Below are 26347 nucleotides of genomic sequence, written 5' to 3' on the forward strand. Positions count from 1 at the left end.
TTTTTCTTTTTCTGGCAAGGTTTCGGTACTATATGCATGCATATCTGATGTTAGAGGTTTTTCAAGATGGTGATTCAATATACCTCTATTGTGATATGTACTGACCTTTACTTATAGACGTATATCCGCAATGTATATTCCTTGCCATGCTGCTTTTACCTAATGTAGCAACATAATATCATATCTCACTCCATGGAAACCAATAGGGTGTTGTATATTTGGTGTTTGATATCATTATTTTATCTTTGTAATACATTATCTATTTGTGTTTTTATCTTTGTTGTTGCTTAAATTAATTAATAAACATCTTTTTGATACAATATATATATTCTAGTCTGTATGCTCATTTTGTTCGATTTTGGTTTCTATCATGTCTATTTGGGAGCCATAGGCTGTTCCCTTCTCATTTGAGACGGACTATTTATAGGAATAAGTAGTTACTTTTGAGAAGGGAACGGGCCCTGCAATAAAATGATGCCCATCCTTTCTCCAAACTAACTAGCACTGGGGATAATATTATACGGACTGGGGCAGTGGGCCCCTTTTCTTATGTTTGTGGTCGGACCCCTGACAGGAGGAGCAACCGTACTACATGGATGGCTTTACCATTGTACCATAATGTAACGTCTATGGCCGCAGACCGTCGTCCTGCCTTACCCCCTGACGGCCGCGGCCATGGACGAACGAGTTCCGTGCGGCATCTCCCTCCAGGGAGACGCCGACACTCACTTCCGCGTTCTGAGACTGGCTCCTGCAGGGTGCGTGCGCACGCACGTGCCCACCCTTAAAGGGCCAGTACGCGCACATGCAAAATAGCTGCAAATTAGCCCAGAATGCCTCTGGACTATAAAAGGGGCTCTGCACTCCAAATCATTGCCTGAGCGTTGTTGTGCTACCCTAATTTGTCTTTGCAAATGGTCTCCTAAGTGTTATACAGTTCCCAGTGTTTCCTGTTCCTGCTGCCTGTACCCTGCATCCCATGCTACCTTGCCCTTGTGCCTTGAAGAGTTGTAGTCATGTTTTGCTCTCTGCTGCATCTTCCGTGTCGCACCCGGCTGGGTGTCTGTCTACTGCCGAAGCCTCATCTTAAGCTGAAACCACCGCTACTGTCTACATTGCCTCAGGTATCCTTTCAGAACTATAGACATTGCATATACCTGTTTGGCCAGCTGCTATCCCGCTACGTGGTACGGCCCAGTGGGTCCACACCCTGCGCTGTGACACATATCAGGTGCCAACTGCTAAGTATACTATCGAACACCAAAGACTGCATCCTTAGTTTTCCAATCAGTTTTAGACATTGGATACTGCATGTACTAGCAACTCTGACCACCAGGAAACTGGGCCGGTTTTATAGAAAATTAGGCCTTAAAAACAAGCAAAGTAGGCACTATTTACCTGAATGTTTATGCCAGAATACTGACATACGAATCTTAAATAATACCTCCATACAGTATCCATATAATACTATAATATAACGCACACACAACACTATCATATATAGCCACAAAATACTGCCTTTCAATGCCCAGATAAAACTGCCTTTCAGTGTCCAATTAATACCGCCATGTAATTCCAAAATAATACTCCCTTACAGTGTATGCATAATATTGCATATACAGCCCATTTAATACCGCCACATAGTTCCCAACCAATATGCCGTTTTCAAGTACTGCTCTCTAAAAGAGTCCACATAATACTGCCATATACAGGGTGGGCCATTTATATGGATACACCTAAATAAAATGGGAATGGTTGGTGATATTAACTTCCTGTTTGTGGCACATTAGTATATGGGAGGGGGGAAACTTTTCAAGCTGGGTGTTGACCATGGTGGCCATTTTGAAGTCGGCTATTTTGTATCCAACTTTCGTTTTTTCAATGGGAAGAGGGTCATGTGACACATCAAACTTATCGAGAATTTCACAAGAAAAACAATGGTGTGCTTGGTTTTAACGTTACTTTATTCTTTCATGAGTTATTTACAAGTTTCTGACCACTTATAAAATGTGTTCAAAGTGCTGCCCATTGTGTTGGATTGTCAATGCAACCCTCTTCTCCCACTCTTCACACACTGATAGCAACACCGCAGAAGAAATGCTAGCACAGGCTTCCAGTATCCGTAGTTTCAGTTGCTGCACATCTCGTATCTTCACAGCATATACAATTGCCTTCAGATGACCCCAAAGATAAGAGTCTAAGGGGGTCAGATCGGGAGGCATTTCTTCTGCAGTGTTGCTATCAGTGTGTGAAGAGTGGGAGAAGAGGGTTGCATTGACAATCCAACACAATGGGCAGCACTTTGAACACATTTAATAAGTGGTCAGAAACTTGTAAATAACTCATGAAAGAATAAAGTAACGTTAAAACCAAGCACACCATTGTTTTTCTTGTGAAATTCTCGATAAGTTTGATCTGTCACATGACCCTCTTCCCATTGAAAAAACTAAAGTTGGATACAAAATGGCCGACTTCAAAATGGCCGCCATGGTCAACACCCAGCTTGAAATGTTTCCCCCCTCCCATATATTAATGTGCCACAAACAGGAAGTTAATATCACCAACCATTCCCATTTTATTTAGGTGTATCCATATAAATGGCCCACCCTGTAGTACCCATTGCAATTCAATTTCAAAGAAATCAATACACTGGGGGGGATTGCATGGGCTGAGGGGCTGGGGAAATTGTCCAGTTTTCCATCTCTAAGACTGGCTCTGCCAGGGATCACATTGTCCTCACAGTACCCATGGTGGGTACTTACAATAGAGGCATATAGTCCTTCATATTCCTTACCAATGATTGCATTTTTATACACTTTACTGATTATATGTGCATGTTCCATAAAATATTCAGCTAGTTATACTTGCTCCCCCTGGAGATTCTGTAGACTGAATATGTTTGGTATTAAGTTGGCTTGGCTCACACCTGAGCAATCTGTAACTCTTCATTACTTGTCTGTTTTTGTAATTATTGTCAAGGGCTTGGTTAGCTACCACTGAGAGCAGTAAGAGTATTGTCGAAAATTAATTGAATAATGCAGCATTTTAAATGAAACATCTGCTTAGGAAAACATTGTAAATAATGTGATCTATTATCTGTGTAGACCATCTTCTGGCATTTCTCCCAGATGTAAGTGGACCAGGTCCAGGAGAAATTCCATAAGGGTGGCTGGAGGGGACGAAGATTGGCTAATCCCCAAGGTTCTAGAAATAGAGTTGAGGGATAAGTAGCTCTGGGTTTCTGCCAAAGCTCTTCCAAGATAAAACACATGGCCTATGTGGAGACTGTCTGCTCTTCTTCATCCTGGTGTTCTTAATGGAAATGATCCTCTTCTGCTCTGCACAGAACATTGTGAAATGTACACAACAAATAATCCACGGCTTGGTTAATCTCCACCTGGAGCACAAGGAAGGTTCTTCTGAAAAATAACTCCTCAGCCAAAATAAGAGACGAGATAGGGGTCCTCGTAAGAGTCAAATTTTATTGGCCATAGTAGAAATAATAAACAACACAAATATACATAAAACATCATTAAAATCATAAATTAAACAGTATAAACAAAAAGTTGAGTCAACCCAGCATGGTCCTTTACATGAGAAGAGGACACTACCCTACTAAAGCTCCCCATCTATTAAACGTTCACATAAGCAGCTACAGCATAGGCAGGGTCCAGCCACTACATAGCAGCACACCTCCTACTCAAATGAAAAGGAAAATTCACCCCACACATAATATAAGATCGGTGGGCCGAAGTCTCACTTCCTACGTACCACGATCCATACTTGAGGCCTACTTCATACTTAAAACCTTAATCTCTGCCTGTCTGTAACCTCCCACAATCAATTGCATAGTGCCCCTCTCTACTTGGGGGGACCCAAAGACAGGAATCCCAGGAACAAACCTATACCACTTAGTTTTATTTGGTAGTAGAGGTATTCTTTTGTACTATATGGTAGTATTAGGCAGGCTCCTTAAGGTAGTATTATTTGGATACTGCATATTATTTGGGCTATATGGTCATGGCATGTTGGCTGCATAACGCAGTATTATCTTGGCACCACATTGCATGTTGCCCATTGCCTCATTTTCTTGGCCCTGCCCATATCCTAACAAACTTCCACTCCCCCTTTTTAGATGTGCTTTTTTGTCACAGCCCCCTCCACTATCAGTCAGGTCTTTCAATATCAACAATCTTGAGTTTTATCTATGTATGAGAAGATATCTTTCTCACCATGAGAATTATTAGAACTTCCTTTATACAGGGAGAGTTCAGTCTTTGAAAACGGCATTTCCTCCTATGAGATACATGGAAATATATGTCTCTGAACTGTCCTGTGGTGCCTAATATTCCACTTGTGACTTTTTTTCATCTTAAAGATCCTGTATTTCCAAAGGTAGCGTCACTAATGGCCACCATTAGAATGCCCACAGGAGTCAGGACACCCTTCTGCAGACTTAGAATAACTTACAAATGGTATGTGAATAACTATGTTCTCTCCTGCGGCTTCTCTCCTGTTGCTCTGCCTGTTTATGAAGTATAAATAAATTTTTGTCATGATGAGTCCCTCCCAGATACAATAGTACTGAGTACATGGAATTACTTGACGTCTAGCAGATGCTCTATTCCAATGTGCGCCCACTGCTTGCCTCCTATACTCTACAGTAGTGGTCTCTAGCCTGTGGCTCTCTTGTTAATGTAAAACTACAACTCTCAGCATGCCCAGACAGCCCAATCCTGCCAGGGCATTCTGGGAGATGTAATTTTGCAACAGCTGGAGAGCTATAGGTTGGAGACCACTGCGTTACAGTATTACTGCTTATGTAGTAACATCTGAAGTTTGCATATTTTCCAAGTTGTTGCATGACTATCCTCCGAGTCAAGGGTGTACATATTATAGAGGCAACCGATGCGGCTGTTATGGGGCCCTTGGAGAATGGGACCCTATCCAAGTTGGTCCCATATGTGGCGAGAGCCTGTGCAGGTCTACCTTCTCTAGAGGAAATGCATTGTTAGCAAACAAGGGGATTGGCCCAAGGGTTGTTTCAAGGGTGGGGAAGGGGCCCATTGGAGAAGGGGGCCCCTCCGAAATCTGGCATCATATTGGGGGTTTATTTTGATCTTTGCTATGGGGCCCCTTCTCTTTTATGTGCCCAACAGCTCAGAGTGCTTGTGTATCTTCCACATTGACCTCTTCTTCAAGGAAAGTGTGAACCTGTTCAAGGTTCCTTCTCTCCTTACCTGCCCTAAGTGAAGTCAACAAGAGAGGGGGAAACATGCATTTTACTTACCTATGAAATTAACCCCAGTGTATGTAACAGTGACAGAAAGATTAGCTTATGGGCTCCAATGGAAACTAAGGGTCCTTTTACAGTGGCCAATTATTGGGCAAATGAGCGTTTCCGATCATTACCCTGTGTAAACAGGGCAACAATCAGCCGATGGACGAGCAAACGCTCGTTCATGGACTGATTGTATAGTTTTAAATGCTGAAAATATTATCGATGTAAGTGGGACATCTCCCTGACGTGCTGCCGACATTATAGAAATGTATGGGGACGAGCGATCGTAGTAACGATCACTCGTCCCCATACATAGCTCCTTGTGACAGGAGCAAACGAGTGCCGATCAACGAGCTGTCTCGTTGATCGGCGCTCGTTTACCTGGCCCACGTCGGGTCGTATAAGAGCACCCTGAGACGGATTTGACTGTGTTTATCTGTACTGAACTATACAGTACGTTGGAACTATCTATATACTAAATTATAAAAGTATAAGGATTGACATTTCTCTACGTAAGTAGGTGCCAAATTAAAATTTTGAGCCGGGTCTGTTCTCCTTGCATCCACTTAGTATTATATGGGCACTTTCCAGCACTGTTACGTGTTCACTATATGATAACTGTTAATTTTCAGTGTATGGTAATAGGCAGAGAAGGAAATGTTGCATACTGGATGCAATTACACTTTATTATATTTTATTACCATCTAGTACGAGAGCATTTACATATTTATGTCTTCCATGGTTTTCAGAGTGTTTTTACATTATTTGCTAATGTATTTTTAGATAGAATTTTGCCTCAGGCACAGAAATATTTACAAACGACCCTGCAGCTCTTTAATACCCCCACAGTGTTCATTGCCCCCCCAGTTGCCCTAGGACCAATTTACCGCAGCTAACAGCTTAGGCAATGGCAAGGAAAGACTTCAGAGCCCTGCTGTTAACTCGTTCATGCTAAAACCGACCACATTTTATCTGTGCTGCTATTACATGGGCTCCGAGGAGATATATATATATATTTATATATTTCCACAAATATTTCCCATTTTTTCCATGTCTTGTGCATCTGACCTAATAATACACTGGAAACTCAATTATTATGACTAATGACTGAAAGCCTGATAAAAATCCACGGTTAATTAAGATAAGATTAAAATAGAAAGAGGATGGATTCAATGCAAGTTAATTCTCAGTTAATTACATATTTTCTTCAAAAATGCAGATGTAGCAGAGTTTCTCAGAGGTAGTAGGGCTGAGTACGTCATTGGGCTGAACTCATGATATCATGGCATTAAAGGGATATTTCCACTATAGCGAGTGATGGCTGGGACCCTACTGATCCTTTAGGATTGCTGCTCATTCACTTGAATGGAGCACTGCTGCACAATGGGTGACTGGAAGCGTCACTGTGCAGGTATTAAGCTGAAGGGGCATCGGTCCCTTACTTCTCAAAATGAGTGGAGCTCCCAGAGGTCAGAAGCCCACGAATCATAATGTATTGATATTTATTCTAGTGATATACCATAATATTTCTACATGGGAATACCCCTTTAAGGGAGGTTTACATAGGACTGCAGGTAAACCTACTGCAAGAGTTATTACAATGGGCTTTGTTATATCTGATAAACTCAATATTCTAACTTTAATATTGTTCTCGTTGTCTTCATAAAGATGGAATATACTCAGAGGCGTACCCTGAAACTCCTGGGCCCCAAAGCAAAGTCATTAACCGGCCACCTCCTCCCCCCATCTACCATGTGCCATTTATAATGCTGATACTTCTCATGTAGCAGAGGAGTCATTGGGCCCCCTCAGCCATCAGGACCCATGTGCGACTGCTACCTCTGTACCCCTATTGCTACGCCCCGGAATATACTGTATACTGGTCAACAGTTTGTTTCCCCTTCACACCATTTCCATGACCCTTAGGGCATGTTCACATGGTGCTAAAAAAAACCTGTGTAAACGTGTCAAATACGCTAGCATTTCTTGTGAATTGCTTTTTAAAATACAGGTGTTTTTGATGCGTTTTCCATGTGTTTTTTTATTCGTTTAGTGCGTGCTTTTTGAGCATTTTTTGGAACGCCATTAGGACTCCTATTTACTATGGGAACATTTGGCCCGTTTTAGGTGCCTTTTAGGTGTCCTTTTTACTCAACGTGTTTTTAAAGAAAAAACGACACATTGCATGTACTAACTGCGCGCTTTCCCATTGATTTCAATAGGAACCTTAATCAAGCATTTTTTTAATGCGGATTTCGGCGCATAAAATGCGTCAAAATAAACGTCAAATAAACGCTGTGTGAATAGGACCTTAGGAATGCAGTTCCTCCGTAGAGGAAATCCTGTAGAGCATCTTGTAATCAAGTAGCAAAGGGGATAGGACCAACTAGGTCTGGCCCCCCTCTCTCCGAGGGCCCCATAGCAGCCGCCTGGTCTGCCTCTATGCTATGTATGCCCTTGCTGATCAATCAAGGTGTGCTGTATTCTGCAATGCTCATTGCCATTAATTACATTTTAACATATGGGTCTCTCTGCAGTCTCTTTCCGTCTAATCACAACCCTCCCCCCACCCTCCCCCGCCTTCCCTTGGCAATGTCTAACCATTTTTTACAAGTTCAATAATAAAATGAATGCGACTTAGGGGTCAATACATTTTAATTCGTTGAATGAAGAAAAATGCAGAATTGCAGAAGGAGTATAAAGATATTTATATACAGGGAGCTAGAGCTACAGATCTTCTCGCTGCTAACTCATCACCTGTCGTCTTCACCGCAGATGCGGTTTTATTTTCTTCTTTGCAGGTTCCCTCCTTTATATTCTATTTATCTGGCGTTGGTCAGCACAAGTCAATACAATTGTAATATTTCTTCAGGTGACAGAAAATCTGCTCAGTAATTGTCTATTCGGTGGATTCATCCCAAAAGGAATTTGCAGAGCATCACCCTACTATGAATCTGCAGATCATCTCTCCAACATTACACTCATTATGTACTATTTACTTGCATCTCACTTATTCATTTTTATTCTATTTATACATATATTTTACTCACATAGTTGTGTCCTACCCACCAATAATGTATGTATCTAGAGGCGGCTGTAATGCACAAGTACCAGGCGGGTGACTGTACACGGTAAATTATCAGTCCAGCACGACTCTCCTACATCTGGTGGTCTCAGGTTTGCTGGCTCACACCCCTTCACGGAGGGTTCGGTCCGGTCATTATATACAAGTTTTCAATCAATGTCATTCTTGCGCCATAGGCCTCTCAGAACAGGGTGGTGATGTATAGAGCGAAGAGGGTGGACAACATGCTGGCATGGTGCTTAGATATCCCGGAGTGGTCATCTATCATTAAGTCCGGTGTAAGGTCTGCATTGAGCTGTGACTGCAAAAAAGAGCAAATTGATAAACATAAGTGTGACAGTCACATAGAAGGTGTTGAGTTATATGGAACAAGTCAGACCAGGATTAACCCACTTTAGCGTCTAGAGCCGTGAGGCGACATAACAACTCATCACACTTAGTTTGTCTTGCTGATATAAGCAACGTGACAGAAGTGTTACCGTATTCACAAAGCGACAAGGACCCTAACACAAGGCAACATGTTCAAGATCCTGCTTCTATAGAAGTCTCCGTTTCATAAATGACTACTATGGATTGCTGGTTGAGTCATCCTTGTGGGTGCCGCGCTGCATAAGTGGGGGGCTGCATGACAGCAAGGGCGTAATGTAAAAGAGAGGAGGCCAATCCCATGGTCAGCTGGGGGTTGTTATTTACAGCCCCCTAAAGACAAAAATTCAGGAGAGATAGTAGACTGGGTCTCCAGTCCAGAAGATGTTTTGTGGCCATCTGCCCGTCCTCCTTTTCTTATTTAAGTTATTGGCTGTTATATGGTTTTTGGTTTTTTTCCCCTTGGAAATACTATTTCAATGGTTTGGTATCTGTCTTGTAAGTCACAACTGCCGAAAAAAATGACAATTTGTGGTTTACGGACCAACAGATATCAACATGCCCCAAGATAGCTAGTGCTAGGTATCGGATGCCAGTGGCAATTTTGTCTGAAGTCTTTTTAATAAAATTTGCGGCTGACCCCCACCAAAAATGTAAAATGCGTCCCTTTGTTTATTCAGAGATAAGTTGATAGGGGTAGGCCTAATTTAAACAATACAAAGGGGGTTTTGGGTACGGGATGAGTTCCTAGAGCAGGGGTGGCCAAACCCGGACTTCAAGATCCAGTACAGTACACGGAACATGCACTGTTGGTAGATCTTGAGGAACAGCTTTGGCCACCACTGACTTAGAGCACTGGATATGGGAAGGGAACGCTGACTGAGTTTATAGAACATGTTATGAAAGAAGAGGAGATTGAATGAGTTTGTACAATAATGATGAGGACACTATAAAACATTAGATGAGTTAAGATGACGATGGATGAATTTCTAGAGCAGTGAATGAATTCATATAGTAATATAGTATAAGGGTAGGGAGAATGACACTGTATGAGTTTCTAGAACATTAGACAGCACTGGCTGAGTTTCTAGAGCAATGACTGGCAAGAACATTTGACGAGTGAAGAAAAAAACTTATTGAGTTTATATGACATTGAATGAATAAATGAAGATGACATTGGATGAATCTCCTACAGGGGGTTTTCCAGTTTCGAAAACCCATTTTCAAATACCCTATTATAGAGGGTGGGTCCCCAGTTCAGGATACTCATCTCTTGGCTAGAGTGGAGAGCAGTTACAAAGAGCGTTTTGTTTTTTTGATGAACTGTCCTGTCGTGTATTACAGACAACCTATTAATATAATTGAGCATTGTGTAATGCTCGATTTCCACTGTGGTGGCGCTGCAGGGAAATTGAACAACTACAGCCAGATTTCCTCACAGATTACAACTGATCGCTGGGGATCCCAGCAGGGGGGACAGTTTGTGATCTGCTTATTGTCAAGGGACCCTTCTAACAAGTAGAGGTTGTCCAAAGCAGAGAAGCCTGTAACTCAACATTGGAGGAAAAAGAGAAGCCAGTGTTCTGTCACACAATATGGAACAATGGATAAGTTAAGACAACACTTAATAAGTGAAGAGGACGCTGGATACATTTCTAGAGCAATGAACGTGTGGCTAAACCACTGGACAGAATAGACTGGAGAAGATCATAGAACATTGGATTACTACAGAAAGCACAAATGAGTTTATAGCATATCGGATGACTGGAGAGGATCCCGGATGCGTTTCTAGGACCATAGAGTTCATATTATCTTAAATTCGGGAACAGGAGACTAAATCAGTTTACATAACTTTTATTAACACAAAATAAGGGAAGAGAACACTCAATAAGTTTATGAAATCCCTGGACAAAGTGAAGATAGCACTGAATGAGTTTCTAGAGCGAAGGAAGAACCATAAGTGGATTTGACACTTTATGAGTTTCCAGAGCAATGGTCTCCAGCTGAGGCTGTCCGGGCATGCTGGGAGTTGTAGCTTGCCAACAACTGGGGAGCCACAGGTTTGAGACCACTGTTCTAGAGCAATGGATAAGTGACAAGAACCGTAGAAAAGGAAAATGGGTGAACATTGGATGAGGGATGAGAACACTGGATAAATATAGAAGACAGTCAACAGATTAATATAGACCATATTAAGGAGTTCTAGGAATAGAAAACTATAAGTGACCAGGACCTACATGGATTTATAGGACAGCGGCTGATTAGACACATAAGAACACTTAAGTTAAAAGAACATTGACTGGTTTTATAGAATATGGGCAGAATATATAGACAGAAAATCTGACAATCTTGAAGAACATTAGATGAGTCTATAAGAAGCGATAGTTGCTTTATGGAGAAGGTGACAATTTTATACAGCTATGATAGAGAAGGACAACATTTTCACAATTTCTGGAATATCGTAAAATAACACAGGCCACAAGACATATGAAGATACTACCGGATCAAAAGATAATAAACAGGAATACATAATACCTCAGAAACACAGATCCTAATGTGGGATAAACTGTCATTCTTCTTGTCCTACAACGAGAAATTACACATATCAGTCTATATTACAAGGACAAGCAAATATATAGAACAGAATGATGGATCCACTATTTGAAGTTACTCAGACTCCAGGTAATAGTTTTTGGCTCCTACCTGGATTGAATCACAGATGTCTCGGTTCATCTCATATAATGTGTTGCTATCACTCTGGTTGTCTGGTAGAACGTGCCTCTTCTCAGCCCGTGGAGAGATGGTAGTGATGGGAGGGCGAGAGATGCTCTTCTTGTGTACAACATCTGTACCGTTTCCAAAGGCATAAATAGCATTTCCTAATGGTAAAAGGAGAATTTTAGAATATCTATCTATCTAATCTATCTATCTATCTATCTATCTATCTATCTATCTATCTATCTATCTATCTATCTATCTATCTATCTATCTATCTATCTATCTATCTATCTATCTATCTATCTATCTATCTATCTATCTCATATCTATCTATCTATCTATCTATCTATCTATCTATCTATCTATCTATCTATCTATCTATCTATCTATCTATCTATCTATCTATCTATCTATCTATCTATCTATCTATCTATCTATCTATCTATCTATCTCATATCTATCTATCTATCTATCTATCTATCTATCTATCTATCTATCTATCTATCTATCTATCTATCTATCTATCTATCTATCTATCTATCTATCTATCTATCTATCTATCTATATCTATCTATCTATCTCATATCTATCTATCTATCTCATATCTATCTATCTATCTCATATCTATCTATCTATCTATCTATCTATCTATCTATCTATCTATCTATCTATCTATCTATCTATCTATCTATCTATCTATCTATCTATCTATCTATCTATCTCATATCTATCTATCTATCTATCTATCTCATATCTATCTATCTATCTCATATCTATCTATCTATCTATCTATCTATCTATCTATCTATCTATCTATCTATCTATCTATCTATCTATCTATCTATCTCATATCTATCTATCTATCTATCTATCTATCTATCTATCTATCTATCTATCTATCTATCTATCTATCTATCTATCTATCTATCTATCTATCTATCTATCTATCTATCTATCTAGCTATCATCTATCTATCTATCTATCTATCTATCTATCTATCTATCTATCTATCTATCTATCTATCTATCTATCTATCTATCTATCTATCTATCTATCTATCTATCTATCTATCTATCTAATCTATCTATCCATCTATCCCTCTATCTATCTTATATCTATCTACACTACAGGTCAAATGTTTTAGAACACCTACATTTTTTCAGTTATTTTTGACAGTAAGGACTCATTCACATCAGCGTTCGCTTTCCATTGATGCATTCCGTTTGAGCTTTCCGTCGGAGCTTCCGGAATCATAGCTTCCATTTGCATTACCATTGATTTCAATGGTAAGGCTTCTGTTGCTAACGGTCTCCGCTTGTCTCCGTTCCATAACGGTTCTGTTGTTTTGACAGAATCAATAGCACAGTCGACTATGCTATTGATTCCCATCAAAACGACAAGCAGCACCTCCAGTGGACTACTGAAGAGTGGACTAATACGCCATTCAATACCCTCTAGTGTACGCTTACTTAGTCAGCAAGACAATGATCCAAAACATACTTCTAGGTTATGTCAGAACTACCTAAGAAGACAAGAAGAAGCCGGTAGGATTCAAAGAATGGAATGGCCGTCACACTCTCCATTGAGCTTGTTTGGGATGAACTGGACAGAAGTTTGGAAGCAAAGCAACCTACAAGTGCAGCACATTTGTGGGAACTTCTGTACCAATGTTGGGAGGAAATTTCTGAACAATATCTGAATGCAATTGTAGAAAAAAAATGCCTCGACTGTGTAAAGCTGTTCTGTCAGCTATAGGTGGCGACTTTGAAAAGTCAAAAATCTAGATTTAATTTGTTGAAACAAAGTTAATCCATTATTTTTATTCATCTTAACGTGTTTATTTCTTCTATGCTTTCATTTCAAAGTACATTTGAGGCTTTAAACTGTGTAGATATCAATAAAAACTAGAAAAATTGAGGTATTCTAACTTTTGCCCAGTAGTGTATATGCCTATGTAATTTCTATCCATCTCATATCTATTTATCTATCTAGATAATTCTGATCTTTCATTGCAAAGGACTGTCTAATTTGATTTATTACCCCCCAATTATCCACCTGATATGCCTTCTTTGTAGCGTACATCCATCTTTTTCCCTATAGTAAATTAATCATCTACATTAAGAAAATCTAGAGACAATGCATTACTAAACACATTTTATCGGACCACGCTCTTCCATGTATCTCTAATGTTGATATGTACACACAATTAAATTATCAGGCGGGTCAATGTCACTTGGATCAATCTGAATGCATCTGAGACATAGGTTTAAAATATCTGCGGATTCAAGCCTAGTATGTAGAGTGAACAAAATAAACTGGTGTGTAGGTTAAATCCACTGGTGTTTTATCTCTAGAATATGGATATTCTGTTTATAAAGGGGAAATCAGTGAACAATCAGTCGTGGTCAAAGATCCTAGACTTGATCAGTGTGATCTTCTCCCTCGTATCTATGACATATCAGAAGTTCATTTTGAATAGATTTTCCCTTCGTTTTCCAGGATTAGAAGAAAAGATTTATTTTTTTTCCCCAGAAACAGCGCCATTCTTGTCCATAGGTTGTGTATGCTATTGCCGCTCAGCCTCATTGAGAGCCTAAGCTGCAATACTAGACACAGCCCATGGATGAGTGTGGCGCTGTTTCTGGAAAACACAAAAGCAGACCCTTGTTTCTAATACTGGACAAAGTAAATCAAGTATAAATGCACTAGCACCCATAGATTTGTTATTTTAACCACCACATCCATCCTTTGCCTCTGTTCACACAACTGGACAAATAATGACTGTTCGACATTCAGATAATTGTGTATTGTGCTAGAAAATAGAGACTGATGCTAAATGACTTAGTGCCCACCTAAGCCTACCAGCAAGTGTGGGTTTCACCACGCAATTTTTGAAATATGGAAAACACTGACAATTTTCAAAGTAGCTCTCCGAATTCTTCAGTCCACAATCTTTTCTTCATATTATATATCAAGAAGAGATTGTGTTTTTTTTTTAACCTAGTATATCTCTTTAAATGTACCATCTATAATTTATCTTCTCTGTTCACATGGGCATTAGGAGCCGTAGTCAGGGGTTCGGTCAATTGTAGTGCTTTTCCGGCTAAAAAAAATAAATCTTGATGGAACCGGGACAGACCCCATTATAAGTCAAAAGGGTCCTCAATCGCTGTTTTGTTATAAACCAAAGCCATAATGCCAGTGTGAACTAACCTAAGTAATGACGGCAATGTAGAATATTATGTTCTATATCTCATTCACCCTCTTTCCATGACTTATCCATATCCCTCACACTTACGTAGGCAGCGGTTCTGCGTGAACTCCTTCAAGTACAGTTCACACATAGATTCCTGATCACCACTCCCACTACAAGAACACCAAGGTCCTATGGATATTGAATGGGGATCTGAGTCCAGGAAGTTTAAAACCACATCATATCCTAAGGGAAAAAGAACATTGTCGGTCAATAGTGGATTACGGAAAGTGGTAACGACCACTGGAGCAAAAGGAAGAAGTCAGATACTTACCAATCAGCCCAGCATATGCCCCCAGACAGGCTGCATAGTTATCCCGTACACAGCCGCTCACAGACTGAGGGGAACTCTGACAATTGGTAACAAAGTCTGCCAACCTGGACCTATATATCACAAACATACAGAATGGATAACAGATGAGTAATATACCATATCCTGCGTTTCTTAAATGTTCTGTATTGTTATATATAGTTCACAAATACTACATTGCCAGACAGTTTCCTAAATAACAGTGTCCAATTAATAAACTAGGGAATGTAGCTAGATCGAGTATAGTTCCCTTCGCATAGGTTTGGGAATAATCAAGTGTGGGATTGAGGGTACAAGCTTTGGCTGCCCAGGTCATCAGGGCCATTGGTGCCCCTTCCAGTAGGGACAAGTGATTAGGGTACCACAAAAAATTACATATGAGATTATACGGTTAGCTTTGGGTGGTAATTGTCTAAAATGACGCTTTGATGGTACGTTAACTGTACACTAGCATCTATCTAGTCACAATTTCCTGTGCAGTTGAACATAATCTATTGCGATGAAATCATCCTTGGTTGAATGATGGGAACTCTACAAAAATCCATGTTCCTATGATCATTAATGTTCCAGATACATTTACATACATGTGTGAATGATATATTAAGACGTTCTACTTTGAGAACCTTCCAACTTATCAGTATCTCAAGAACATGGAAAGAGGTTTGAAGAACAATAATGCAATAACCACTCGTGTACAACATGCGACATTACCTGCAAACTGGGTCCTGTCTACAGGTGGCCCACACCTCCAAACAGTTAGGAACCTCAGGGCGATTGAAGGAGCAGCTTGGCACTGTAGTCTGGCGGCGTCTCTCTGCACATGGCTCGTCCCCACAGGGACAGAAGAGAAGTGGGTAGGTCAGATTTGAAGGGATTCGCTCCATGAAGGTACGCAGGCTCTTGTGGCACTTGCGACGGGCACATAGCTCTTCACCTCTCGAGTTGCAGACTGAGATATAGGTGGAACGCAATTTCTTGCATGCATCATTCACATTGCAGAACTTTGCGGCATCCAAGCAAGCACTTTGCTTATTAATGGCAGCTTCTGTGCCTGTGGGATATAATATAAGGAAGCGTCTTCAAAATATTCTTTAGAGAAAATAAAACTAAATATATGAAAATCATAAACCTTATAATCTGGTGTACAAAGGCAGTGGCCTCTCACTGGATATCCAGTTAGGTGATATTTCTTCAACTTAGAAATATTGGAGCCTTATAGAAAAACTGTAATCAGATGACCTGGTCTACAAACATGGGCATAGAGGCCATAGAGACACTGGCCCACCTCAGGTTGGACCCTTTTCTTTTCCACATAACTCCTCTCTCTGCTGACACCACAACGTTGAAAGGATAGGGTTTTTTGGGCCTATCGAAGAAAATTATTCTGAGGGCTCACCTTTCATATATAGAGCACATGTACATGTCCACAATTGTATCTTTGTTGTAATCATTGGACATACAGGATATATAATCAATATAATCTAATGGGTTATTTGTGAATCATCCATTAAGAAACAGACCCTAGTAGCAAATGATTGGCTCCAAAGTCAGCTTCAAATGGCATTGTCTTCTGCTGGACTTTTGGCCACCTGTTATAAGAGGTGCCCATTATTATAGCAGAGCCTGGGCCCACCGGAGGATCCTATGGTATTCTGCTGGGCAGGTGATCATTAAGCCCAATTTTGCTATACACATTTTGGGGCCTGTGTATAAATATTGTGGAAATAGCATGTTATAGTAAGTTTTTGGGGCACAATAGTTCTAGGTGAAGTCTATCTCTAGTTAGGGGCAGCACATGACCAGGACAGATTTAATCTTAGGGAAGTAAACAATAAGGGTATGTTCACACGATGAGAGGCATTTACATGTGAAAAGACAGACTGTTAACAGCTGCCTCGTTCCACTCGTAAATGCTCCTCCTCGCATTTTGCGAGGCGTCTGAGAAGCTCGTAAATCTTGAACTGTGCTTCATTGAGTTCAATGAAGAACAGCTCAAATTACGTGGCAAAGAAGTGCCCTGCACTTCTTTGCCGAGGCAGTCCATTTACGCGTCGTCGTTTGACAGCTGTCAAACGACGACGCGTAAATTACAGGTTGTCTGCACAGTACGTCGGCAAACCCATTCAAATGAATGGGCAGATGTTTGCCGACGTATTGTAGCCCTATTTTCAGGCGTAAAACGAGGCATTATACGCCTCGTTTACGCCTGAAAATAGGTCGTGTGAACCCAGCCTAAAGGTTTCCATTCAATAACTACAAGCATGTCTTGACTATCATGAAGGATTAATAGAGAAGGTCTATTGCAGTATTTTTTATTTTACAAAAAATAAACTTTGTTTGTTGAAACTGAGAAACCCCTTTAAATATGGTGTGTGTTTTATACGTCATATTTCCTAAAAACATTGAATCATATTTCTGTTGTGCAATGTTTAATACATAATTGACATGTCCATTTCAAGAACTCTGGGCTATATACGGTTTCCCAATCTTTTTGGTAATACATATGTGTGATTCTTGCATCCTAAGTATATAATGTTGAAATAGTTTTAGGATTTTATATACAAGGATTTGTACAATCGGCTCCTTTGCTGCCACTCACCAGAGGTGATGGATGCCAATCGAAAGATGTCTGATAAACGGGAGATTACTGGTTCATATGGTGACGACTCATAAAACTCATCTCCTGGGGAGACAAATTAGGATTATTGCGGCATTTCACAATTCTCAGACTGTAACTCCTGTGACAAATGTAGAACATGTAGTGACCTCTCCTCTGAAAGTCTCCGTACATTTCCGAGGACTTCCCATATCACTCCATAACTAAGCAGTCTTACTGTTCATGATTCAGGGACGATAAATTGGCAGTCTTGGTCACTGTCCTTCTAGTTTTGGTGTTTTTATTTTTCACAATACACCAATATTGCACTTAAAAGAGTTGTATGAGATTAAAAACCCAAAAAGGTTTGCCTTTTTTTCCTCCAGAAATAGCGCCACTCATGTCCATGGGTTGTGTCTGGTATTGCAGCCCAGCCAGATTGAAGTGAATAGCTGCAATACCAGGAACAGCTCATATGCAAGTGTGGCGCTATTTATGCCACACAGAGTTTTTCTACAAACTTATTGATACTTTTTTTTTGTGGAGTTAATAGGTATGATTGATATATTAATGTAGCACACCTGACTTTGCTGGACTCAAAAGCACAATAGGGATTTGGGACTCCCATTTTTTACAGGTTAGAACCCCTACCTATCAAGTATTTAAACTATTAAATATGTAATGGCTATTATTGGAACCCCCCCCCCCCCCCGAGGCATTTCAGCCAAAAACATTTATCCCCACTCCACTGGATAGGTGATAAATGTTATATTGGGAATGCTGGGATTCCCACCAATTGGTAGAACGGGGGACCCTGATCCCGCATCCCCCGCAAGGAGGAGTATACGCACTGCTGCTCCATTGAAACTATATGGAAGTGACTGAAACAGAAGCGTGCAGCGGACTACCGCAGAGGTGCATCTGGGAGGGGTGGGGGACCGGGGACTCTCATTCTAGAAATCGCTGGTGGTTTTTGCAGTCAGACCCCCACTGATCTGACATTTATATCCAGTGGAAAGGTGATAAATGTTTTTAAATAGAATACATCTTTAAGGAGGGCTGTAACTGCCTTATGCCCTGTGTAAACAGGGCAACGATCAGCCGTTTAGCTCGTTCATTGGCTGATTGTATAGTTTTAAACGCCGAAAATATTATCGTTGTCGGCAGCACATCTCCCTGTGTAAACGGGGAGATGTGCTGCCAACATGATAAAAATGTATGAGGATGAGCGATCGCAGTAACTCGTCCATACACATAGCTCCTTATAAAAGGAGCAAATGACCGCCGATCAATGAGCTGTCTCGTTGATCGGCGCTCATTTACGCGGCGCACGGCGGGCCGTGCAAGGCCACCCTCTGAAGCTGTGGTCTCCCACTGGCCATGGGCACTGACCTTGTGCTCAAACACTGTCCGCCACTGTTTGACATGTAAACCTGCTATTCAGTTCATTCTACCATGTCAATAAAGTAATCATTGAAAATCTCTGTTGGCGTATACAATTTTAGACAAGCTTGAACCCAACTAAGGGAAGTCCATGTCAGTAGACAAATTCAGTAGGGTCGATGAGCTTATACGCAATATAAATTTACAATACAAAGGGAGCACAGAGCTCTATGAAGATGAGAGTAGACATTTTTGACACTACCTTCTAGAGAGAGCAGCACTGATATCAATGTTACTCTATTCAGGGTGTATATGATTTCTAAGAACAGAAATGGCCCCAAAGGGGTTTGGGCTCCCAAGAAAGTGCCATACGCTCATAGTTAAAGTAACGACTTCTCACCATCTGTAAGGCCAGCATGTATCCCCCAGTACACTTGTAGACATAGAAGCTCCTTCTTCATTCCTCTTCGACAGCGACACATATAGAGGGCACTCTCCTGAAGCACCTCCAGGGCGGTCTTGCATTCCTGGCCGGATAGGAGTACATCACGGTCCCTCCCTGCTAGACATTGCCGCAGTGTACGGAGTCTGGAGCTGCAGGTCTGGTCACTAATGCATTGTTCATTAGCTTGAATACAGTCTGTGTGTGGCCAGGAGGCAGACAGAGACCCAGAGAGAGTCAGGCTGATCTGAGCTGGGAAGAGATAAGACGATATCAGTATGTGTGAACGGTAACATATCAGATCCCATACAAAACAAGGAGTGGCAATGACATTAAAATGTCTCAAGACTCTGTCCTCTTTGGTTATGAACCGCGTACCTATTCAGAGCATCTAATGGGTGAAAGGTTAGAAGAATTATCTTCCTATTAATATTTAAAGAGGCTCTGTCACCAGATTTTGCAGCCCCTATCTGCTATTGCAGCAGATAGGCGCTGCAATGTAGATTACAGTAAAGTTTTTATTTTTAAAAATCGAGCATTTTTGGCCAAGTTATGACCATTTTTGTAGTTATGCAAATGAGGCTTGCAAAAGTCCAAGTGGGTGTGTTTAAAAGTAAAAGTCCAAGTGGGTGTGTATTATGTGCGTACATCGGGCCGTGTATTATGTGCGTACATCGGGGCGTTTTTACTACTTTTACCAGCTGGGCGCTCTGATGAGAAGTAACATCCTCTTCTCTTCAGAACGCCCAGCTTCTGACAGTGCAGATCCGTGACGTCACTCACAGGTCCTGCATCGTGACGGCCACATCGGCACCAGAGGCTACAGTTGATTCTGCAGCAGCATCAGCGTTTGCAGGTAAGATCGACAGAAGCTGGGCGTTCTGAAGAGAAGAGGATGTTACTTCTCTTCAGAGCGCCCAGCTAGTGAAAGTATTAAACACGCCCCGATGTACGCACATAATACACGCCCACTTGGACTTTTACTTTTAAACACGCCCACTTGGACTTTTGCAAGCCTCATTTGCATAAATACAAAAATGGTCATAACTTGGCCAAAAATGCTCGTTTTTTAAAAATAAAAACGTTACTGTAATCTACATTGCAACGCCTATCTGCTGCAATAGCAGATAGGGGTTGCAAGATCTGGTGACAGAGCCTCTTTAAGGCCATAGTCTTTTAAGAACACTGAGTACAAATAGAGATTGTTAGAAAAGGGATGCATTCAGATAAAGGGTTTTACAGTATTAAAGGCTGTGTAAAGCTTCTAAAGCTATTTTTTTTTTTTTAACAAGGTCAGTCAGAGTGTTTTGTGCAACTTTATAATTACTTTTTATTAAAATGTATTTTTACGTTGTGAGCTACAGCTGCTTTGTATCCTATATACAGAGCAGCTGTATCTTGCGCTGAATCCTGTAGCCGTCAGGTCAGCGGGACTGACGGGTTCAATGTCTCTGACACACAGGATCCACTTGTAAGCATTACATCTAAGTTCATGAGCCTTTAATCACTGTATATTGAAAAGTTATTCAGCTTTCTAATATACTTTCTATTTCAATTGTTTTTAATTGTTTGCTGGCAATGAACGGAAATATTCACTGTTCACATTGAGCAATTGAAAATCCCTCCCAATCACATCTTGCTCACACAGCTGCTAAGCTTGTTACAATGTATCAGTATAGACATTCCTCTATGAACTAAAAACAAAATGTTTTTCTGAAATAGACGCCGAAAGCTCAAACCTATACAGTGTAACAAACCCATCGTTGTGTGAGCAGGATTACGACAGCTTTTCAGCCTCTCATTGTAAGCAATGAATGTTTCAATACACTGATAGCAAGTAGAGATCTTGAAATGGCGAGGAATTTACATACAAAATCAGGGCACAGGCTGTATTACAAGTCACTGCTGAAAGGGGTGCTACTGGTCCAGGTGGCCTGGACCCCCGGAGCTTGCACCCCCGATCCCACACGCCTTTCCGAACACATTATCTAGTTTATTCATTGGAAGGTGTTATTTGGGCGCCTTATGGCAATGGTATTTGGACTTCTCTGTCCTTATGAAAAATAATCATATTTCCATATATTCTGAAGCATTGCCTAATATTCTTCTCACCGGTACACTACCAACTAGCATTGGTGAAGACACCTCTGACCCAATCCCCAGTAGTGAAACAGGAGCTCAGGAATATTTGGTATAGTACTGGTTAGGCTATGTTCACATTATGTTATACCTACGTTTGATGTATATATCAGAAAAAATGCTCCCTAAGTAACACAGGCTGTGATATATATATATATCTAAGACCCCATGCACGGGAGAATTGCGGCCCCATTCATTTTTATGGGCCCATGCACACGACCGTGGTTTCCAAGGTCCGTGCATGGCCCAGGAGCCTGGACAGCAGAAAGAACGGACATGTCTTATTACGGCCGTGTTCTGTGGTCCAGGCTCATAGGAAATAATGGACGCAGCCATGTGCACGGCCCGCGACTTGCGGGCGGCTCGCGGCTGACACTCCGCGGCCGGCCGACCCAAAAATCACGTCCCTGCACATGACTGCGGTCGTGTGCATGAGGCCTAACAGTGACATCCATCATCACAGACTTTAATGGTATACGTTTATGATGTTCATGAGGTATCCGTTAAACAGATACCATTATAGTCTATGGGTGACAGATGCCACCATTACGCATCCGTTTAACGTATCCATCTCCCTCAAACTATAATGGTATCTGTTTAACGTATACATCATGAAAGACTATTTCGAAAGCTCATAACTTATACGTTAAACGTATACCTGTGCCGATTTCCATACGGCGCAGTACACTTTTTTTGCAGGATCCAGCGGCATGGAATAGGGTAGTCCACTATGCGACTCCATCTTTAAAAAAAAAATAAAAAAATAGGTATACTGATGTTTACCAGCCACTCTTTTGGCTTTAGTCAGGATAATTGAGCTTTATGGACACACTCTGCGTGTATGTCAAGAGCTTTGCCAACATACACGCTAAACGTAGGGCAAAAACGTGTGTGAACAGGGTCATAGCTGGATTGAAGGATTATACAGCACTATGCAACAATGTTTAATTGTCAATGTCTTTCCACCCTAAGGTAACGTGACTTGCATTCGATGGGTAGACGAGAAGACCTTTTCTCTGAATGTCTCAGTCCACCAGTACCAATTGAACACTGGAGAAACGCATCTTGCTACATCTAATGTATGCGAATAGAATTGTTGTGCAATGTAATGTATTCCCATGGACTGTTGCTAGACCATTGTTTGCTTGTAGCTCCAGCCTAATATAGTAGAGAGCCTATTACACAGCGATAGGTCTTCCAAGGCATGATAAGTGGCTCAAGAAATGGATGAATAAACATGGCAGCCAAAGACACTGAACAACAACTCAAATTGTTAACATGTGCAAAATCAAGACTAAACCGGATACAAGCACAGAAGACCTGGATAATAAATGGAGATTTATAAAGCTAGTTTAGAGATTATTTTCCTTCGTTTCCACTTAATTCCCCACTTTCCACAGAAACTGATGCAATTTATTTCAGTCATGTCTCCTTTATTAATATTAATGAATATCTGCTGATATTTCATTCACGTGCAAAATTTCCACGTCAACACATCTTATGAAACACAGGATTCAATTGCTAGACCCAAGGGGGATGCCTGGTTTGGAAAATCTATTTTTTAAATAGGTTGTTAGGGCATTCTGTGTTAAAAGGGGTAGTCCCACCATTAAATATCATAATTCATAAAAAATGAACAATGTTTTCCATTTACTTGCTGTTAAAAATAATGATCCAATGAAGAGTTATCACAATTACTTACATAGTATGGCGGCACCTGCTGTTCAAAGTGTATAGCAATGTGCACGTCATCCTAGTGAGCTGAGTGTTGGTGGACACGCATGCTCAATCCCTCTCCCTACAGCCAGGTCTCTGCATATTGATTCTTTGTTCACTGCAGAGCAGCCAATAGAAATAACTTTCTGACCTGCTTGTCAGGGAAGGAGCAGAGCCTCTGCAGTAGCATGGCAGTATAGCTGAGGAGACTCCTGCTCAGCCTGTTAGGACTGTAAAACTCTGCATTCTGACAGCAGATGTGAACCCTGTATATTTCTGGACTTTTGGTATAAAAAAATTATTTATGGGATAACCCCTTCAATATAGGGGAGTCACTCATTCAAGACCCCTCTCTAGTAGCCAGAATGGAGCCCAGCTACAAGGAGAATCTCTGTTCCTGGAGGACCAAGCTGGTCCATGCACTACTTCATATGTATAATACATTGTTTCCAATAAGAAATATCTAATGCTTCATTTCCCCTGGTGAAATTGTAAAAAAAAACATAAACATTTCTGCCTTCTCTACTGGGTGTCCAGCTATCTGACTCTCTGTTTTGCAGCACTGCAGAATAAAGCCCCATAACGCCCGCTTTAAAAATGCTTCTTGGTATCCGTTAAGGGGTAAATTAGTAGCGACTGAGAAACATTTTGAAGTAGATTGGAAATTTGTTCCCACTGATGGTAGAAATCCATCAGTGTGAACCAATCGTTTTAGCCTCCTCACATACACTTTATGTGTGGTGTTTTTTGGTTAAAAAAACGCATCCAAAAAAACCTAAAAATATTTTTTTAGTAACATGTTTTTTTGTAGCATTTTCGGTGTTTTTTATGCAAATAGTGTGCTTTACTACCTGCCCTTTGTTTTGTGGTGTTTTTTGACGTTGCAAATCATGTGACTCAAAGAACATGTGATGCAACAATTCCTCCTTGCAATACATGCTTTTTTCTGAATAAACGACACCAAAAACGCCATAAAAATGCAATACACTTTTTAATGAGAAAAAAATAAAATATCGAGGTTTATGGGAGAAAAACGCCACTAAATGATGCAAAAAACGCCTGCGGTGATTTTGGAAGAATGCCCAAATGACCCAAAAAAACCCCGCAAATTAAGACAAAAGAAAAAGACACCTAAAAAAACTTTATGTTTGTAGGGCATTTTATATTTCCTCATTGACATCAAGCTAACATCTGGCTGCACCATTTTGGGAAATGCCGGGAAAAACGCTACTAAAAACATGGCGTTTTTTTCCGTAAAACGCTGTGTATGAATTCTCCCATACAATGATCATCAATAACGATTATTGTTTACGGTTTGGTTGTCAATTATTATAATTATATATATATATATATATATATATATATATATATATATATATATATATATATATATATGGTCAGCTTTACGCTAGACAGATACAAGGTCAATGCTGCACTTTCCTGTACTGTATTCTAGAGACATAATGGACTCCCACCCCATCCTTCTACACGCCATCCTTCTACACCCAATCCTTTCTACACCCCATCCTTCTACACGCCATCCTTTCTACACGCCATGCTTTCTAGGCCACATGGATTCTACGCCCCATCCTTTCTACACGCCATCCTTCTACACACCATCCTTTCTACACCCCATCCTTCTACACACCATCCTTTCTACACGTCATGCTTTCTAGGCCACATGGATTCTACGCCCCATCCTTTCTACACACCATCCTTTCTACGCCCCATCTTTTCTACACCCCATCCTTTTCTACACCTTATTCTTCTACACCCCATCCTTCTACACCCAATCCTTTCTACACGCCATCCTTTCTACGCCCCATGCTTTCTACGCCCCATGGTTTCTACGCCCCATCCTTTCTACACGCCATCCTTTCTACACCCCATCCTTTCTTTATCCCATCCTTTCTATGCCCCATCCTTCTACACCCATCCTTTCTACACCCCATCCTTCCTACACGCCATCCTTTCTACACGCCATCCTATCTACAAGCCATCCTTCCTACGCCCCATCCTTTCTATGCCCCATCCTTTCTACACACCATCCTTTCTACACCCCATCCTTTCTATACCCCATCCTTTCTACACCCAGTCCTTCTACACCCCATCCATTCCACACCCCATCCTTTCTACATGCCATCCTTTCTACACGCCATCCTTTCTACACCCCATCCTTTCTACACCCCATCCTTTCTTTATCCCATCCTTTCTATACCCCATCCTTTCTACACCCTATTCTTCTACACCCCATTCATTCTACACCCCATCCTTTCTACACGCCATCCTTTCTACACGCCATCCTTTCCCCATGCCATCCTTCCTACGTCCCATCCTTTCTACGCCCCATCCTTTCTAAACCCCATCCTTTCTACGCCCCATCCTTTCAACACCCCATCCTTTCTACACCCCATCCTTTCTACACCCCATCCTTTCTACACCCCATCCTTCTACACCCCATCCTTTCTTTATCCCATTCTTCTACACCCCATCCATTCTACACCCCATCCTTTCTACACGCCATCCTTTCTACACCCCATCCTTTCTACACGCCATCCTTTCTACACCCCATCCTTTCTACACGCCATCCTTTCTACCAGGGGCGTAACTAGGAAAGACTGGGCCCCATAGCAAACTCTTGACCAGGCCCTGCCAGGTGCCACAAGCAGCCCCCCTTATAAATAGTGCCCCCTGTAGAATGTGCCATACAGCCCCCCTGTAGAGTGCTATATAGCCCCATCAGTGTCACACCCCATTTGTAGATAACGCCCCAACCTCCCCCTTGTAGATAGTGGCATTCAGCCCCCTGTAGATATCACCATAAAGCCCCCACTGTATATAGCGCTATACAGCTCCCACTGTATATAGTGCCACATAGCCCCCTCCTTTGTATATAGTTCCACACAGCCTCCCTTAGTAGATCATGCAGCACAGCCCCCCTTAGTAGATAGTGCCACACACAGACCCCTGTAGATTGTGCCACACTCAGCCCCCTGTAGATAGAGCCACAGCCCTCCCCCTTGTAAATAGTGCCATACAGTTCCCCATGTGTATAGAG

At 41.2% G+C, this 26347-nt stretch overlaps 1 protein-coding gene across 1 annotated transcript in view; it reads right to left on the reverse strand.

Moving 5' to 3' along the window:
- Positions 1–7861: 7861 nt before the first annotated feature.
- GFRA2 (GDNF family receptor alpha 2) overlaps positions 7862–26347 on the reverse strand; it is a 48432-nt gene continuing 29946 nt past the window's right edge. Inside the window, exons 2-9 of the mRNA XM_075858846.1 lie at positions 19393–19686; positions 17613–17696; positions 15725–16064; positions 14978–15087; positions 14749–14889; positions 11436–11611; positions 11268–11315; positions 7862–8667 (exon numbers count right to left, since the gene is read on the reverse strand). Of these exons, the coding sequence (XP_075714961.1) occupies positions 8548–8667; positions 11268–11315; positions 11436–11611; positions 14749–14889; positions 14978–15087; positions 15725–16064; positions 17613–17696; positions 19393–19686 (1313 nt within the window). The 3' untranslated portion in view covers positions 7862–8547. The remainder of the gene's footprint in view (positions 8668–11267; positions 11316–11435; positions 11612–14748; positions 14890–14977; positions 15088–15724; positions 16065–17612; positions 17697–19392; positions 19687–26347) is intronic.

Source organism: Rhinoderma darwinii, chromosome 3 (genome assembly GCF_050947455.1).
Source record: "Rhinoderma darwinii isolate aRhiDar2 chromosome 3, aRhiDar2.hap1, whole genome shotgun sequence".
Classification (NCBI taxonomy): domain Eukaryota; kingdom Metazoa; phylum Chordata; class Amphibia; order Anura; family Rhinodermatidae; genus Rhinoderma; species Rhinoderma darwinii.